The 19092-nt window shown below is 39.5% G+C and overlaps 2 protein-coding genes across 4 annotated transcripts; both read right to left on the reverse strand.

The window, feature by feature from the left end:
• Nucleotides 1–59: 59 nt before the first annotated feature.
• LOC115012764 (noggin-like) lies at nt 60–1970 on the reverse strand. The gene has a single exon (XM_029438555.1). The coding sequence runs from the start codon at nt 1832–1834 to the stop codon at nt 863–865; it is 972 nt and encodes a 323-aa protein (XP_029294415.1). The 5' UTR covers nt 1835–1970; the 3' UTR covers nt 60–862.
• A 364-nt stretch (nt 1971–2334) lies between these two features.
• Nucleotides 2335–14742, reverse strand: LOC115014319 (target of Myb protein 1). 3 transcript variants are annotated; one of them, XM_029441093.1, is made up of 16 exons: nt 14491–14741; nt 12660–12753; nt 12139–12223; nt 11621–11699; nt 11178–11327; nt 7815–7949; nt 7574–7723; nt 6535–6651; nt 5705–5838; nt 5093–5135; nt 4870–5005; nt 4390–4456; nt 3886–3961; nt 3707–3766; nt 2996–3035; nt 2335–2881 (listed from the first exon to the last, which is right to left on the reverse strand). In XM_029441093.1, exons 3-16 carry the CDS (start codon nt 12174–12176, stop codon nt 2739–2741), a joined length of 1368 nt encoding a protein of 455 aa, XP_029296953.1. In that variant the 5' UTR covers nt 12177–12223; nt 12660–12753; nt 14491–14741; the 3' UTR covers nt 2335–2738. The 3 variants fall into 3 exon arrangements, with proteins under 3 accessions (XP_029296953.1, XP_029296946.1, XP_029296936.1); XM_029441086.1 differs by lacking the exon at nt 12660–12753 and having other exon boundaries at nt 4870–5002; nt 14491–14742; XM_029441076.1 differs by lacking the exon at nt 12660–12753 and having other exon boundaries at nt 14491–14563.
• Between the last annotated feature and the right edge of the window lie 4350 nt (nt 14743–19092).

The following is a 19092-nucleotide window of genomic DNA, read 5'->3' on the forward strand; positions in this document are numbered from 1 at the left end:
TTTATTCATGTCATGAGAAAGACATACAGGATTATGACTTGAAAATATTAAACCCAGCATCTTTTCAGCAGTTAAACATCTTTAGTTGCTTGTATGTATTATCCTAAATACAAAAGAAAAAACACCCTCTCTGTAGGATCCAACAGGATGCCAATTTCTCTTGGATTTTCTATTTTAGGATAGGAAATATATTATTTTTAGGTTGACATTTTAAAGTTAGTTTGATGCAACAGAAAACAAGTATGTCACACTCTAAGTATCCCTATGCTAATTGTGAAAAAGTGATAGAAGAGAGTTAAGAAGTCTGCTGAAGACACGATGGAACCACCGATACATGAATTTCCCACATGATGTAAATCAGAGCCATTGGAGCTGTACCAAACAACAGTTTAATGTTACCGACACCAGACATGTACTTGGAGAGGCAAACTTGTGACCAAAAAGTTGAAGTTTATAACCCCCAGACCATTACAGAATGAAGAGTAGCCTTAACACTATTTTATCACCGCACATGCACTTAACATTTAGCTGAAAACAATTTAACAATTTATCAGGAGAGAATATTTTTTATTAAATTCAGCCTGAAGCCAGTCAGGTACATTCAATGTCTTACTGAGGGAATAAGCTATAAGATGTGATGATTTGGAAAACCAGTTAACACAATTTTGATTTCATCAATAACAACTCAATGACATTATAAAATACATATGCATATAGAAAGAAGATGAGAATTGAAAATTGTAGGCCTTAGTGAGAAAAAACATTAATTTACATCAGACATGTCAAATTCAAGGCCCTAATATGAATATTATCCAATAGGTCTATCCTGTTCAATAAATGTTGACCCTGTTTTGCCCTCGACCTAGTCCCGGTTTTTACTGTTGGCCTTCTCCGTGATCGAGTTTGACACCCCTGATTTACATGAACATGTACATGCAGTGACCACAGGATAAGGCACTTGCCTCCATATACATCTGTTCATGGCTTCACCCATCCCGATCTCAGTGCTGCCATCAGGCCTGTCTGCTTTAATCCTTCTCGGCCCACCGACTCCCTCTCCGATTTCCAAGCAGTGCCAAGCCAGAATCTTTATGCGAGCCATCTGAGCTCGCACGCACTCCATCCCACCAGGAAAGGAGCAACTTCGCACTCCATCTGCTCTCTCACAATCTGTCTGCCTCAACCAGCGTGGCCAGAAAGCTGGACCCAGATCCACCCATTGGTAGCTTAATCCACAAGTGGCTGAGCGCACCAGCCAGTTTCTGACTGAGCTGGCGACATGTGAGGGCAGAGAACCGAGGTCCAGGTCTGCTGCTTCCTTCGCCAACTTCTGCCGATGGTTTTCTGCAGCCTCTCTCGTCTCTGGAGAAGCACTCAGGCTATGCTTATTCCTGGCAGTGATTGATAATTTTGCAAGCAGTGACACATTACCCAGAGGTTGACCATCACCAGGACCCCTAGAGGCTTCAGACGGCTGCTCTATGGACATCCAAATCGGGTCAAAAGAGGATCCCAGAAGACGCAGGAGGAGAGAAGGACGGCGATGTCTTGGTTTGGGCATGTAGTGGTAGTCTTCAGCGTTCGTCAGCAGGGTGTATGGGCAGAGTGGCTGCGTGTAGGACAGTAGACTTTCTCTCAGCTGAAGAAATGGTGAATCCCAGCCAGTGTCTTCCTCGCCTTGAAGAACAGTTGCATTTGAAAGCTGAATCTGGGTTGAAATGTTGGAAGCAGACGATGCTGATATATGCAGAAGGAACAAAATCCAGCAGAGACAGAACGGCGCAGGCATGTTTAGTTGTGTGGATGAGATATAGCTCCTCATTTTCCTTTTCATACTTTCAGTTATTGGTGCTTCAGGGACTCTGTCACACCGTAAATCCTTGAGCTTGTGAACAATAACATAGTGAAATCAGTGCCTTATAACACAAACAGCAGACATGTTGTTGAGTGTCTCCAGAGCACACCTAAGCTCCCACTTCTTCAAGGCTCTGATGTTTTGGCTAACTTCAAAGCAAATATACAGGACTAATCTGAGAAGCTAGTTTGTTTTCATGCGTTGACTATCAGAATTTCTACAATTTTAACAGGTTCCTATGTGAAACTCTAACGGTAGCTGAGATGTCACGGAGGCATTTGTTTGAGACAAAAAAGTAGAACCAGCGAGCATGAAACAAGAAAACAGAAGAGTCATTTGACCTCGATTTGGTGGAGCTGGGAAAATAACAGCTCTCGCACACAAAGACTGAGTTATAAAAACAAGCTCCAGGGTAATTTCTCTTCATGGCAGCGTAGATAATGACATAGCAGACATAAAAAAAAGACAGATGCAAAATGTTTGCAGGACAATAACCCCATTTATTCTCATCTACACAAAATCAATGGGTCAAAAGCACGTGACGGCATAATTATTTTTCAAAATTCTACTTAACTGTAAACACTTGTTCTAATTTAAGTTCTTGTTTACATCAACATTATAATAATACATCTCATAAATACAGTCACATAAAGTTGTTTATACTTACATAAAGATAACAAACAGCAGGAATCAACTAAGAAATATTGCATTTATAAGTTGATTAGGCATCAGGTCTGTAGTGACAGGTTTCATTGTGTGTGTGTGGTTTCAGAGAAAACCTGACTTAACACAGCTCGTGTGTGATTGTGGGTATATTTCAATGAGATGGTGTGTGTGTAGGTTGACCTTTACATCCACCTGCTTCTCTTGTTAGTCCTCACACTCAAAGTGAAAAAAGCTGGTCTGATTTGTCCTGTTGTCGGGTAGATTGTGGTGCAGGTCTGGATGTGGAGGGGGGCACTCTGCAAATTGCCGGACCGCTGTTGTCCGATTCCTTCACACGATCTTCCAGAAACTTATCAAACTCTGAAAGGGACAGTTATGGTTAGCGGCATGTGTGCGCATCAATGCACAGGAAGTAAGCAAGAAATGAGAAACATTATATTTAGACTAAAATGGCAACATTGAAAAAAAACATACCTTCACTGGACACCCCCTCACTGACTGAAGACTGGTCTTCCTGCATTACCAAACACAATAATAGACAAAGTAAAAAATATATTATCATCCTACATCACATTGGGCCTCATTCACCAATATCTTCCTAAATTGCAAATTAGCAGGTAAACGCCGGATAATCCATATTAGAAGGCACGAGACTGCAGGGCCGTGTGCACACACAGAACTTTAAATAAGAAAGGTTGAGAGAATTAAGTCAAGAAGTCCAAAACGAAAGTCTAAAGAGGGTGGAGCACCGGACTCCAAATGTAAAATAAACTCCAATAGTTCTACAGCGGAGGTACTTCTGCAGGGAGTAAACGCCAAACGGGCTTCATATTTGGTAGCGTTTGTAGTGGATACAAAATAACACAAAAAAGGATGCTATTACTCATTCAGTGTTAGTGTATTGTATTCGAAAATATGTTTGGAAAATAATGACAATAATACAAAAAAAGAATATTAAAAATGATATATTTTAAAATCCTATATTATAAAACTGAGGAAAACGTAATAATAACCAAACGTGTGCTCTCGAGTGTGCGTATATTCCTAAGAACATTGGGTATAAGTCAGAATACTCGTAAAGAAACTGCGTAAGTGAATTTTAAGAAGAAGTTTCTTCTGAAGATCGGTTGGTGAGTGAGGCCTATTATTTGTATTTCTAAAGAACAGCCGCACGCTTCCTCTTACCATATCACACGATAACCATTTGTCAACATCGTTCTGCTGAGAGTTTTTCGTTGGTTGCATCTAAGAAGAAAAGCAATCAAGAGAGTAATATGGTGACACTGTGTTTTAGCTGTATCAACACAATTAGCACTATACTTTGGACTTCTATTTCACATGTCTGTGTTGTGTGGCATACACACCCCTCCTGTGACCTGCAACCTCGTATCCAGAGCTCCAGCAAGGCCCTCCACAGCTCCTGGGTCCTCATACCTGACACTGGGGAGAGGATGTACAGTAATGCTGTGACGCACGGCAGTATTAAACCAAATATTCTTTTCAACACAGGGCTTTGGCCGAGAGTCGAACCGCGGACGCTGCCATTACGTGGAATGTCGACATTAAACATTAGGCAATTGCAAAGACTTGTGTTCCTTATGTGTTGTCATGTACTATAGGCCAAAACTAAACTGTAGATATAGAAAGATAGATAGAAAGAAAAGAGTTCCTTGGCAACTCACACCACAACAATCCAGAGTGATAAATTGCACTACAATAAGAGGAAACATTTGTATTTATTTACCTCAAATGACAAGCATGCATCTCTCATAGCCAGAGTTTCATGCAAATAAAAGACATATAGTGAGAGCACTGAGCAGTGTCATGATAGGATGTTTTTCTTTCTTTCACCAGTTAGCACTACTCACCTTTTCCTCTGCTCAGCCAGGGAGCTGCCTCTTGTATGGGCAAACATGTCAAACTCCTCTTCCTCTTCTGCAAGACAGATGGTTAACTCATTAAGTCACAACTGAATGAAAAAACAACGTCCTCCATCTTGGTATCTAAAATCCTGTAATAATCTTCTTTGGTAATTCTGATTATGCATCTTTACACATAGAAACCTGCAACTTTCAAACACTTCATATGCTCCAACAGTGTATTTTTTTGGATTTCCTCCCTTTTCGTAAGTCGTTAGCAATGGTAATGTTTGTTATTTATTGTGCAACCCTTTTTCTTTTTTTTTAACACTCCCTCACCGTGTGATGCCCAGCCACAACATCCTGTTTTCTACCAGAAATACGGCAAATTAAAAAAGCATGACTTCGGTTTCAAGAATGTTATACGCATGGATTTGGTGTTACAAAAGAGTGTACATATGAAGCAGAAGTTCTACAAAGTTTACTCACTGTGGTTGGCTGACTGCTGTAGATTGGCCTGTGTGCTGGCTGCTGGTTGGCTGGTTGTTGTGATGACAGCAGGTTGGCTCAGAGTCGAGGGTTTAGGGCTGAAGTCCATGAGGCTCGGAGTTGTGGAAGCGCTCTGCTAGAGGGAGGATACAAAACAGTGGACGTGACCTGGTGTGTGAGTATATTTATATCAGAAATGAGGATGAGCAAGTTATCTTCTTACCTGTGGGGTATTTGGAACTTGTGTCTTGTTCAGTCTTTCAAACCTAAAACACAATTAAAATACAATGAGTATACATTTAGTACAGAAGTCCTGAGATGAAAGTGAGACAGAAACAACTTCTGGTGATTCATTTTCTAAATCTGATCTACATATTTTTCTCTCCTCAAGAATAAAAAATGTTGTTGCTGTCAGATCAGTGTTCGTTGTTGTAATACTTATTTTGTGCACAAGAGGCAGAAGTGCAGAACTAACCCATGTTCTAAATAGGACTAAAATCATTCATGCTTTCTTCCAGGTGAGTTTTAACTTCTCCATGCACTCAAAACTATTTATTGTGTGTTAGCAAGTTATGTAACATTAATGTCATGTCTTTCTTTTGGCTTGAAAACATGAATGCTTTTAGTCCACTTCAGCCTCTTTATATAGAAGAAATTGTCCCGTTAAAAACTTCACTCGTCATAAACACAGGAGAGAAAACCTTAGATCAGACACTAATTTATTTTTCTCACTTGCAACGAAGGGCGTCCGTAATTTAGCCACAACAAAGATACATACCGTACCTTTAAAAACGTATAAACATAAACTGAAACACAAAGCTAGGCTGCAGCACACCTTTCATAGCGGATGAAGGCGTTGTTGAGGTCATCGTTGAGCACGAGCAGCTCTCCAATAAACCCTTCATCCAGCAGCTGGGGGATGAGCTCCACCACTCGAGCCTGCATGCTCTTACACATCGAGTACAGCTGCTGCTCGAACAGACGAGGAGAGGGAGATTAATTGTCATCACCAATGACATGGGGTAAAGGAACCTTTTTGTTTTTAGTTATATAATGATCAAATACTTTTCTCTGTACTCAATTTTCTTCATCCTGCTTCATCTACTTTTACATCACTCACTGGTTTACTACATTTCCCAGAATTCTTTAACAATATGATACCTCAATGTGCTTAGAGTACATGCAGTATGGTGCAGTTGTACAGGCGGCATGAGCAAAACAGAGACCAAAGAGAGAAGTGTAATAAAGTGAGGAAAACGAGAACTCTGCCTCTTATCCCCCCGTGTAAGATCGATTAACAGAGACACACATGGCATGCTTTAAAAATCAACCCACAGATCTTCGTACAATACAGAAATGTAGCCATTCATATAGTTATAAAATTATATAAAGTCACATCTCTCAAATGTCCTGTGCTTTTTAGCACCTCAGATGCCCACGTAGGTGATGATACATCTCCGTACTTTTGACATATTTTGAAGTATGATCATACAAAAATGTAGCATCAAAATAATACACTCACAAACAATAATATATGGTACATCTTCTCACAAGTAATTGTTTTATACACTATTGAAATGATAGGGCGTATAGGGCAGAGACTGAAGTACAGTAAATGCTGTAGGCAATACTGTCTCACACATGTACACACACAGACACACACACCTGCAGCAGCTCTGTATCATCTTGCTGGCACTGTCCAGGTGTTAGGTCATTCAGCATTTCTGACATCACAGTGAGATTTCCGTTCACCAGCGCCAGCTCACTCCGCAGTTTCTGTTCCTGGATAACAAACCATGTGAAAAAAAATAAAAGCCTTGACACAATCCTGTTTATTCTATAGTCATTTTGTTGCTTAGATTAGAGCGACACATTGTGGTTATACTGTCTGAAGGCAGTATTGGTGATAGCTACAGTCGATAACTTCTGTAATGCAGTTATATTTGAGTTATATTCTCACATGACAAAGCAGGAACAGCACAGGTAGAACTAATAGCATTAACGATGGCTCTGTGCTGTGAAGTCATAGGTGTTACATAAAAGAAATAAAAACATGTAAAAGAATAAGAAAATACATTTTGAAATATAAAGAGGAATAAATAAGTCAACAAAAACGTGGAAATAAAAAATAAAAGAAATAAGAATAAATAAACTTGAAATATAAAAATAAATGGTTAAATAATTATTATAACCTTTTAATATATGTTCCTATTTATTTGTTGAATACTAGCACAACATATCAATACCTACACAGGCATATCACTGGCTATAAAAACTATTAAAGCCCCAATGGACCTTTTTTCTTCACTTTAATGTTTAGAAAACATATATTTACAAAAAAGTTTAAAAAACAATGAAGCAAACCAACAACAACGACAGAAAGTACAAAATGACACGTTAGACAACAACACATGACATAGCAGGGTGGTTTACAGTACAGCGCCTCACAATGAATCATTCATTTCATTATCACAGTGTGTGCTTTATCTGTATTGGGGGAACCAAGGTTTCAAAAGATACTTGCCCATTGGACTTTTTATTGTTTCACACTGAATCACAATGGAGGTCACTATGATTTTTGACACTTCATTTCAATGTCAAAGTGAAAACAAATTGTTCTTGAGTCAAATATCACTGACTTTAAAAAGGTCCACATCAGTCAGTCACAGTGTTCTTCACCTCCGCTATGCAATCATTGACTGACCTGTTCTGCAGAGAGGGAGGCTGGTCCCTCACTGGACTGGACGGGAGCTGAAGTGCTCTGGCTGGGAACACTGGAAAGTGCTTGTGGTTGAGGCTGATGTGTGGGAGCGGCAGCGGGGGCTGTTTCAGGAGTCCTGTCTTCTGGGGTGCTCTGCACGATGAAGAGAGGTACAGTGTAAAGATAGAAATCAGTAGATGCATTTTGATCTGGTGTGTTGTTTTCACTTTGTACACAGTCTTACCCTATTCGGAGTGTGGATCGGGGACAGAGCATCCAGATCTGTCATGGGGAACTCCAGACCGCGTCTCCTCAGGTCGTCATATACGTACACCACCCCCGTTAAGGAGGGAGAGCTGCGAAACGCGTCAGCCCACGACTGGGGATGGCAGGGAGAACATATGACGAGATACAGTATAAAGAGAATGACTGACTCCTACATCTGTGTTCAATAACACAGTATACTGGCCAAAACAAAGACTATACGTGTTCAGCACTGTAGCCAGGCTGACGGAGAGCCACAGCTCTATAGATGGTGGAATCACAATGCATGCTGGGGTGGCAAGCCTAGAAAAGTGAGAACCAACTCTACAAGGGCCGCCATATTGGATTTCTTCTCTACGTGTTTACATTGTATTTAGCTTATTCTTCAAGCGTGTTGTAAACAAACCTACTACTCTACAATGAGTTCTGAACTCCTTTCTTATGATGAGGTTCAGATGTGGAAAGTTGAAGCTTTGAAAGTATTTTGCCGCAAGTGGAATTTAAAGGTTTCAGGAACAAAACTGGAGCTTATTGCCAGGATGTTTGCTTGCATCAGAGATGGGTATTGAGGAGCAACCAACAGCTAACGAAAGACTTTCAATCACAGAAAAAGAAAAGACTAAGCTTTTGGTTATGCCGAGTGGCGTTTCAGTGCCTGATTCCTTGACATTGCAGGATGGCTGGGTCAATGAAAACAACAGCATGACTTCTTGGCCGCCGATATACCTCAGCGATATAACATTATTTTGTGGAACATTATGTTGGCATAAAAGGAACCGCACTAAGCTGGTTCAAGTCCTATTTATCTGAGCGATCTCAGTTTGTAAGTGTTAACGATAAATCCTCCATGACAGCCAAAGTCAGTCTTGGAGTTCCGCAGGGTTCTGTACTTGGACCGATTCTATTCACCTTATATATGCTTCCTTTGTGCAATATTATAAGGAACCACTCTATAAACTTTCATTGTTATGCGGATGATACCCAATTATATCTATCAATTAAACCAGATGAAACCAATCAATTGGCTAAACTTCAAGCATGCCTTAAGGACATAAAAACCTGGATGTCTAGCAAATTTTTGAAGTTATTATACTTGGCCCTAAACGCCTCCGAAACGCATTTTCAAATTACATAGAAGCTCTGGATGGCATTAATTTGGCCTCCAGCACCACCGTAAGGAATCTTGGCGTCATCTTTGATCAAGATCTGTCGTTTAACTCCCACATAAAACAAATCTCAAGGACTGCCTTCTTTCATCTACGTAACATTGCAAAAATAAGACACATCCTGTCTCAAAATGTTGCAGAAAAACTAGTCCATGCATTTGTTACTGCATTATTGGATTACTGCAACTCATTGTTATCAGGTTGTCGCAAAAAGTCGCTTAAGACTCTTCAGTTGATCCAAAATGCAGCGGCACATGTATTGACAAGAACAAGGAAACGGGATCATATTATTATTACTGTATTAGCTGCTCTGCACTGGCTCCCGGTAAAATACAGAATATAATTCAAAATCCTTCTCCTGACTTACAAATCAATTAATGGTCAGGCTCCAGCATATCTTAAAGATCTCATAGTACCTTATAAACCAACTAGAGCATTGCGCTCCCGGACTGCAGGGTTACTTGTGGTTCCTAGAGTCTCTAAGAGTACAATGGGAGCCAGAGCCTCCAGCTATCAAGCTCCTCTCCAGTGGAACCAGCTTCCAGTTTGTGTTCGGGAGGCAGACACCCTCTCCACATTTAAGAGCAGGCTAAAGACTTTCCTTTTTGATAAAGCTTATAGTTAGGGCTGGCTCAGGTTTGCCTTGGATCAGCCCTTAGTTATGCTGCTATAGGCTTAGACTGCCGGGGGACACCTCCCTGCTCTCCTCCTTCTCTTCCTCTCTCCTCGCCTCCCTCTCTTCTTCTCCCTCTCTATCTGTATGCATTTATGTAAATGTATGTTACTAACTCATCATCCGGGGTATCATCCCCGGAGTTTCTGTGTCTCTCATGTGGCAGGTTGCCACTGATAAAGTTTACGTTAGGATCATGAATCGTGGCTGCGCCTGCTGCCCTGGTCCTGCTGGACACCGGGAAGCCTTTTTGACGTTATCCTGGATTCATCCATACTTTCTCTTTTTCAACACAACATCATTTCTGTCAAATGTTGTATTTGTACTATGTTGTTTATCCTGTACACACGACATCTATTGCACGTCTGTCCGTCCTGGGAGAGGGATCCCTCCTCAGTTGCTCTCCCTGAGGTTTCTTCCATGTTTCCCTCTTTAATTGTAACAACATATTAGGGCCATTCAGAGAAAAAACTCAATATAAATTGTAAATGTATGAGAAGAAAACTTAGATATTCTCTGAAACTAAAAACTCAGAAAATTGTGGAGGGTTTTGTCAAGCAACTACATTACTTAACTTTGCGAGGTTAGATCAACCTCACCTCACCACACCACACCACACCACACCACAGGGAATGCCACATGCACACGTTAGCAACAGTCTGGAACATTGTGATGAATTTTTGCATGTATGTCTTTATATTCTCAGAGAATATTTACCTTTTTTTCCCTTTTAAAATGACCACTTAAATATCAAAAGATGTTCTCGTAAAATAATTTTCTCAGAATATATCTACAAGCTCCACTGGCACAAGTGGAGTACAAGATCCTCCTCATGACCTACAAAGCCCTCCATAACCTGGCCCCCTCCTACCTGACTGACCTCCTCCACAGACACACTCCCACCCGCAGCCTCCGCTCTGCTGCTGCTAACCTCCTGTCCCCCCCCATCCGGACCAAGCTCAGATCCTGGGGAGACAGAGCCTTCTCCATCGCTGCTCCCACCCTCTGGAACGCTCTACCTCAAACCATCAGAGACTCCTCCTCACTCACCACATTCAAAACTTCTCTTAAGACTCACCTGTTCAACACGGCCTTCAACCACTGACCGTCTCTTCTGCTTATCCTCCTTTTTTTTTTCTTCTTTCTCTCGTTTGTTCGTTTATACATTTATCTTTGTGTAACCCACTCTGTAAAGCGTCTTTGAGTTACAAGAAAAGCGCTAAAGAAGTCTAATGTATTATTATTATTATTATTATTATTATTATTATTATTATTATTATTATTATTATTATTATTATTATATTACTCCACTCCCCCGATCTTGGTCAAATTTAATGGGGATTTCTTTTTTTTTTTACCATTTTCTGACATTTTATAGACAAGATGAATAGATTGTTCAAGAAAATAACGAGCAGATGAATGGATAAGGGAAATAGCCATGAGTTGCAGCCCTTGTGCAGATAGTTTCGATCATATGTGTGTGTGGGACCATCCCCATACATACCTGTACGAGGCTGAGCACCCTGTCATGGAGGGCAGTGGGGGGGTTATATTTGGGCAGAATGGAACGCACCAAAACTCCTTCAATAAACTCCTGCGACGCCACAAGAATGTGGAAGCGATGGCCACAGTTCTTCACACAGGCCTCAAGAACCTGTGTTACAGGGATACAGTCCACAATATAAGAAAAGGTGCAAATGTAATTACATCTACGCAAGTAAAGTCCAAAATAAAGCGCTTTCTCACATTGCATCAATGCACACATTAAGACTTCAAAGTTGATTTAGCCACTTGTGTAAGCATACACACTGACACCATCGCCTCCAGGCCACCAGCCAATCAGGGCAAGGGTCATTCTTCAAATTACACTTTCACACCCTTCAAACACAATCTCATAAAAGAACAAATTAAACTTTTACATACAATCCCCTACAGATGATTACTCACAGTAAGAGCCAACATGATCTCTCTGAAGTTCTTGTTTCCTACGATTCTCTTCTTAATAGCTTTGACTGCATCTTTGGGCCTGAGAAAAAAAAATAAGAACAGATATTTATAAATGAGAAAATAAGCAAAAAAGACATGAAGCACTAATCTGTTGCAGAAGCATACAGTATATTAGGGTAGTTCATTTGTGTCTCATCTTTATAATGAGAGAGAGAGAGAGATAGAAATAAGGTCACTTTTATGGCACAAGATCTAAAGAAATGTGGGCTTTTTACTGGATACATCCAACAAACACAGTTCGTTTCAGCCTTACAGTGACATTCCTCTTAGCATCAAACTGCATATCAAACTATGAGATTTGCCTTAAACATAAGTAGGTAATTTAGTCACAATCAGTTGCAAAGAAATACAAAAAGTAGCAAAAAGACATTCAAGAATAAAGGAGACCTACACACAGTACAGAAAGGTTAGGCAACATGCACCAGATTGGGATTAAACGATGTTACTATGTGACCTACCCCTCGTCCGTCTCGTTGATGATGTCACATATCTCCATGTTCAGCCCCCAGTCCTCCGACTGCAGACAGCTGCTGGTCGCTCGCTCTGTCAACAGAGAGGAAATCAGGTGAAGTAGCAGTTGTACAGTAATAATGTATAGTTGGTCTTCTATGTATTTCAGAAATCATTCTGGGAGCAATGTGTCAGTTGGGACAAAAATGTATAGCATGATAAAACCCCACATGAAAAGATTAAAATGTCATACAATAAATGACATGTTGCCTGCACTTTATACACTCATACAGGAAAGAAGACGACAATGATCATTTCCGTGTCTGCCTTTTAAAGTTTGGGTGTTTTCTTTGTAGGATCTTAAGGAGGAAAATCTAAACTGCATTTGCAGTATTGACACTTGAGATTGCACACCTGAGAAATGATAAGCATTTCTATTGAAAATAAAATGTATGTGACTAAATAAACAACAATAAACAAAACATCCACATTCAATTCAACCTGATATTTCTGGCTGTACACAATATACCTTATAAAGTTGTTGTGATGAACATGTTAGCAGTTTCCCGTTAACGCATCCAGCAGATATGGAGCAAGATCATTATTCATTTGGAGTTGTGTTTCTGTAAGTACAATATTCCAGGTTGAAGGTTGAAGGGCTAAGGTTAATTTACTCTCATTCTACAACACATAGTTGCACAAAGGGATGTAAGTTGTAGCCCCTTTATGCTACACAAGAATGAAAAAAAGACTAATTTTAACTCTGCGTGGTCCACAACCTCGAAGTGACTGGCTGTTTAGCTGCTAAATGCTCCACTAGGTTCATCAGTATATTCGCTAACTTGTTCTGTTGTTCAGTACTAAGCAGGTAGGGCACAGTCGATGTTTTTAACTTTTTAGCTGAAAACAGCTGCCTGCTGCGGCTGAAAACAAAGTTAAGAAAACAGTGGGAGTAAACAAAAATGGTAAAGTTGTACGCCGGAAAAACAAAACAATGAGCTGAAAGATGCTAAAACGCCACATAGAGCTGAGGGGATCTGGTTATAATTATTTATGGGTTCATCACGACTAAAGACACCTTTCATATTACACATAGTGATTTGATAGGCTTGAAGCAGGCTGTTGTGTCGTGTGCAAGGCCAAGCCTGAAGAAATCAGCATGTTCTCAGACTTCAGAGAGCTCCCTCCAGAGCCACATAAGACCTTATACAACAGTGTTCACAGGCTAAATAACACTGTGCGACTTGTAAACCATAATCTGCACGACGAAAATTAGGTTGAGAGACCCTTTAACAATCAGATCTGCTTCTTGGGGACCGTGTGGACGCGGCTGATGGACTTTTTACTGACAGTATAAGCAAACAAACCTGTAATTGTCATCGTATAACGACGCATTTTAAACCAGCAAGAGGAGCACAGACACAAATCAAATACCTAAATATCTCATGTGAAGTGGCATCTTCCAGATACTTGTGTTGTCTTTATGGGAAGTGTAATAATGAACTGAGTGAGAAAATTGTTTTTACAACTCAAACACATTATTTCCCTCTAAACTATTTAGCATCAAAGCTGGCTTTCTTTGCACTCCTCCACCCCTCACAGGCTTCTCGTAAGTCTCTAAATCTCCTTCATTCCTTTCCACCAACACCTCACTGCCTTTCTCAATCCCACTTTACTCCCTCCCTCTCTCCCTCCACTTCATGTGACTGTCAGCTGCTTCTGTTCTCATTCTCCTCAGAAGTAGCTTAACCCCGTCTGACATTCATGTGTGGGAAAGTGAGTGGATGAGATAAGAGGAAGGAAGGCTTGAGATGGGTGTGTAACATTTCTCACTACTCATGACTGTCCTGGTTAAACATCTCTCCAGGCTTCAAGTCTGCCTCTGGATGTGTTGGCTTTACAGTATTTCAATGGTCTGACAAAAACAAGCTTTAAAAGTTGTGTAACATGACATACAGGCGTGTTGAAGAGGACCAGTAACACTTGAACATAAGGTGAGAAACTGTATCTTTGTCAAAACTCATCAGTGATTGAGGAAGTATGAGGAAAACACACAAGTGCCTACATAATTCGCCCAATTAGTTGTCGCTTAACTTGCAGCAACCAATCGCACGAAAGATTGAGGCCAATAAGTCCCGCCTCTGTCGCGTCATTGACTTTTTTTTTTGATGTTTTTGTCAAATGTGGAGTTCATTATTAAACATTTTAGCATTAAACGTGTTGTTACGTGTGTGTACACCCCCGTGAGTGTGGTAATAAAATGCTGAAGCATGCAATTGATTATGTAAATGAAATAATGTCAAATTGAATCCAACGGTGAACAACTCCGAGCATAGATTTCAAAAGCAACAGCGACTTACCGATTCTCTGACCGACGGGCGTTGAAAAGGGGTTTCCGATGAAGAACTCCATTTTCTCCGCGAGTGAAAACATCCTCGAAAATGGCAAGTGTTCACTATAACTATATTAAAGTAATTTGGCAACTACTGAGCTCTAAACTGCGGAGTTTCCTTTTACTTTCAGTGTCCGCCGCTGCTTCAGAGGCGCACGGGCTCTCTGAGAGGTCACGTGAAAACACACACAGCCAGGAAACAGCAGACATCAACACAGAGGCGGACTGTCGCTGATTTCACCACATGTTTTAACAAAGCACGTCTGAAAACTTAGTCTACGGGAATAGACATATATATATATGAGACATAATGTTATATTTCTAGAACTATTGAGATATTTTACCTAAATAAAAGTATTAAAATACCTAATTAAAAGCAAAAGTCCTGCATTAATAATATGTACTCTAGCTGTACGGAAACTGTAGGCTATATACTATTATTATTGCATATTTTATGAACTGATCATAAGTTTTATATATAAGATCTTGATCTGAAAAGTGACTATAACTGTCAGATAAATGTAGTGGCATAAAAAAAGTACAACATTTCCCTCTTAAAGTAGAAGCAAAACGTATCATAACATGGAAATACCTAAGTAAAGTATCTCACAATTGTACAGTTCTTGAAATGTACTTAGTTACATTCCACCATTGGTTATTGAAATATTACTAGTGAAACATTAATATGTAAGAAGCAAGTAACTACTTGTTTTGTATTTTAATCTCTAGCACTGCATTTAAATCAATCACACTGATTATTATGTCAAATCTTAACTTGCAAAGGAACTATTACTAAAGCTTTCAAATGAATGCAGTGAAGTGCAAAGTGGGATATTTCCCTTTGAAATGTAGTAGAGGGGAAATAAAACGTAGCATAAAGTACAAGTACCTCAAAACTACTTATGTACCGGTATGTGCGTTAAGTCGCAATCATTCATATTGTTTCAAATCCAAGCATCATCCTAAATTCACTTGTAAATAAGTTTTATTTTAACAAAATAGGTTTAACTATTCCATCAATCTTTTGTTTCTGTCATCCCCTTCTCAAACTGTGTAGGGTTTAGAAAAATGGGTGTCTGATATTCTGTCTGCTAACCGCTCGTATGAGACACTGAGGAAGGCCTGCTCCTACGCTATTAAAGGTGCCGCTTACAACAAGGAGATCAGCGTTTTGAGAAAATTGTAAGTAAAAATCAAATGCATCATGAAATGGTGTGTTGTGGTCCCTCCTTGAAGATTAGTACATGTTGGGCCTGATTGAAAATGTCTTAAAAGTTCACATCATATGTAAAAATGATTACATTTTCTTATTTATTTTTTTAAATACGTACTTTATTAAGTTTCCTTGTTAATTTGAGGAGGATAAACTGTTGTTTAAACACATTTAAATACTTTAGGTCACTATAGTTTTCAGCTTTAGGAAGCAAATCAACCTTCAGACTCAGCCTGTTCGACATCATTCCCCAAAGATATGAATTTCACATTTATTTCCATTCAGGATGGATTTTGCCCCCGACGTCATTATTGGCGGTTTGTCTTTTTTTTCTGATTTCTAAATAGTTTGTCCTGCTTCTCTACATCTGTGATCAGATAATGATATTATTTATGTATAAACACAAGATAAATATTTGTGGAGGAATATTTGGTGACAAATTTTGACTTCGCCTGCTTTAAGTGACATAAGTCCAATGAGAGAATAAACATCTGTACATGCAGAAGAAGAGTTTAATATGCATATGAGGGGTAACAATTGTTAAAATTCCACAACCATCTAAACCAGGGGTGTCAGACATACAGCCAAAACCGGCCCGCGGGATGACTTTGCAAAGTGTAAGAATCACAGAGAAGACATTAAGTGCAATTGTTCAAAAAGCAACTGCTATTTCAAATGTTTCCACTAAATGTTGTGTGTCTTTGCAGCTACACTGTGATCTTTAGTAGTTTTGTAAGTGAGGCATAATATTGTTGAAATTGCACTTATTTTTCTTAAGAACTTTTAGGTTGATCATACATAATGTTTTGTAAAAAGATAGTTCATTAATAATGTTTTAGAATGCACTTGTATGCACTAAAACAATGGAAACATTTTGGAGTTATTTATAGGTTATTATGATAAACCCTCATTTAGGATAGCATCAGCGTAAATTATCATTTTACTGGTCCGGCCCACTTGAGATCAAATGTGGCCCCTGAACTAAAATGAGTTTGACACCCCTGATCTAAACCCTTAAATCATTTGTAGGTGTGACATTCTGGTGTAGTTAGACACTTTTATGTCAGCAGCACCACCTAGTGTCCCGCATGTAGCCTGAACTAGGAAAACTATTAATCAAAATTTCAGTTAAAGGTTCAGTGTGTAAGATCTGCCAGAATTTAAACTTAAAATATTAAAACAATAATCTAACATCAACAGAATGTGAAGAGGTAACAGTGTTGACGTTTTGTCAAAGACGTCTGTGTGTTGTGTTGCAGAGATATGTACTGAAATTAGCGTCCCTCCGTCCAGTCTTGTAATACCACTTGTTCCTCTAGAGGTGATACTGAGTCTCTGTAGCTCCAGTCTGCCCTCAGTGCAGAGAAGAAGAAGCACAGCTGTCACTTGTAAATATCACAGCCATGTTCCGTGTCTGTTTTATAGTTTGTTTATTGGATTACATTCAAAGTGGCAGAAATGCTCGCACCACCTCGCCTCGTCCTCACAGCTATCTCCGAGTGTATAGCTGTCGGCAGCCCCGGGAAACGGCGTAGCTTCAGTTAACTTGAGTTCATTCACAGCACAGAGGAACTGCAGACTCCCTGTTGCTGCGGTTACACAGGTCCAGCCGGGCTGGGGCTTCTTCTGGCTGAGCTCAAGTTCTTTGGCCGCTGACTGGGGCTCCGTCTGACGGAGGAGGCTGCCGAGTGCCGGCTATGCCGACCTCTCTCCTCCCTGATGGGCTGCTCTCCTGGCTGCGCCGCCACCGGGATGACGAGACGAATATGCGGTCGTTTTCTAGTTTCTGCCACTTTGGATTTAGTCCAATAAACAAACTAACGTAACGTTACACGGACTACAGCCCCGGTTAACATCAGTGTCCAGTAAACACAGATGATCAGCTCCACATGAAGATTATAAAACAGCAGAGCTTTTTGCTCTCAGAGTTTCAGCAGTTTGGTCGAATTTTGGTATTCTTGCTCACTGTGTGATGTGTAATGCCTGTCAGTCACTGACTGACAGGCATTACACAGGAGTCAATATAATACTCAATATAAAAAATAAATTACAATACAATAAATATGCCAAACTACTACAACTAAAATATGAATATTAGATTGTATGGACCCAGTTTAGAGGTGAAATACTGCCCCCTATGTCTTTGGAGCAGGTGGCTCAGAATTACACTTTGAACCTTTAAATCTGTTGTTGAGTTTTGCCTCTGGCATCAAAAAGAACAGTTGGTTACTGAAAATAAAAGTGTATGTTACAAACTACTGACTTATGGTTTGGGACTCTAATTGACTGAGCACTCTTCGTATCCACCATATCTCTGAGAGACAGATCTAGTCTATTTTTAGAGTATCTTCTAATATCTTACAGTATATGTCAAAACAAGTTTCCACAAGCATTACTAAAGGTAAAAATCTGAGTTGTTTTTTTGTCACAAAATATAGTGGGTTTATGATAAAACAGACCTCATATTAACCTTTTTTACTAAAATATATTTTGTAAATGCTGTGCCTTTATCTGAGGGCAGACAGTAGAGCGATGGCAGGAACGAGGAGACAAGGATAAAGTAAATGTATTTAATGCATTTTTTTTATTCGGACTCTATATTCCAAAACCTGTACGATACAATATTATATATGATGTTATAAAATTATTATCCCTCATGCAACAATGTGTAAGCAGCATTTTACTGTTGTAGTAACGCGGAACTACTCCCTTTATCTCCGTCTGTTTATGTCACAAAAACATCTGTAATCGGATTAAAGTGTGTGGTTTTTAACAAAAGTTGTTTCAATCTGCTTTATATTTATATTACCTTTGAACAGGACTTGAGTAAATCGTAGTTACATTCCACCACTGCACCCCAGTTGAGCAAGTTTATTGGTGCAGACAGGCTGTGCAAATAAGACACAGTTAGCAGCAAGGATACATTCATTATCCATACACTTATTGTTCTCTATTTATGAGTAAGCACCTTTTCAAAATCAATTTTAATCCGTGTGCCTCACTTTTAAAAGGTTGCTCTCATAGGACATGAGAGGACAGAAATTTCCATGTCAAATCTTTTTCATAAAATTATATATTAATATTATTTTCCACTTTCACTGAGTTAAATATTTTAACCAACATCTGTCCTGATCACAACCAGCAATTATTAGTTTGTTTACTTAATGGCACTGTTAATGTAAATGTTTTATTTTTGACAGTGTTGGATATGTCAATGATTCATTTTAATGCATTTCTATTTTCCTTGGAGGAAACCAGAATATTAGCATGCATCAGCCCTGCAAACATGAGAAAATGTCTCAATCTGGTGAAAAATAGAAACAACTTCAATGTAATAGAACGCATAATGTTATGCTG

The sequence above is a fragment of the Cottoperca gobio genome, chromosome 1 (assembly GCF_900634415.1).
Source record: "Cottoperca gobio chromosome 1, fCotGob3.1, whole genome shotgun sequence".
In the NCBI taxonomy this organism is placed as follows: Eukaryota; Metazoa; Chordata; class Actinopteri; order Perciformes; family Bovichtidae; genus Cottoperca; species Cottoperca gobio.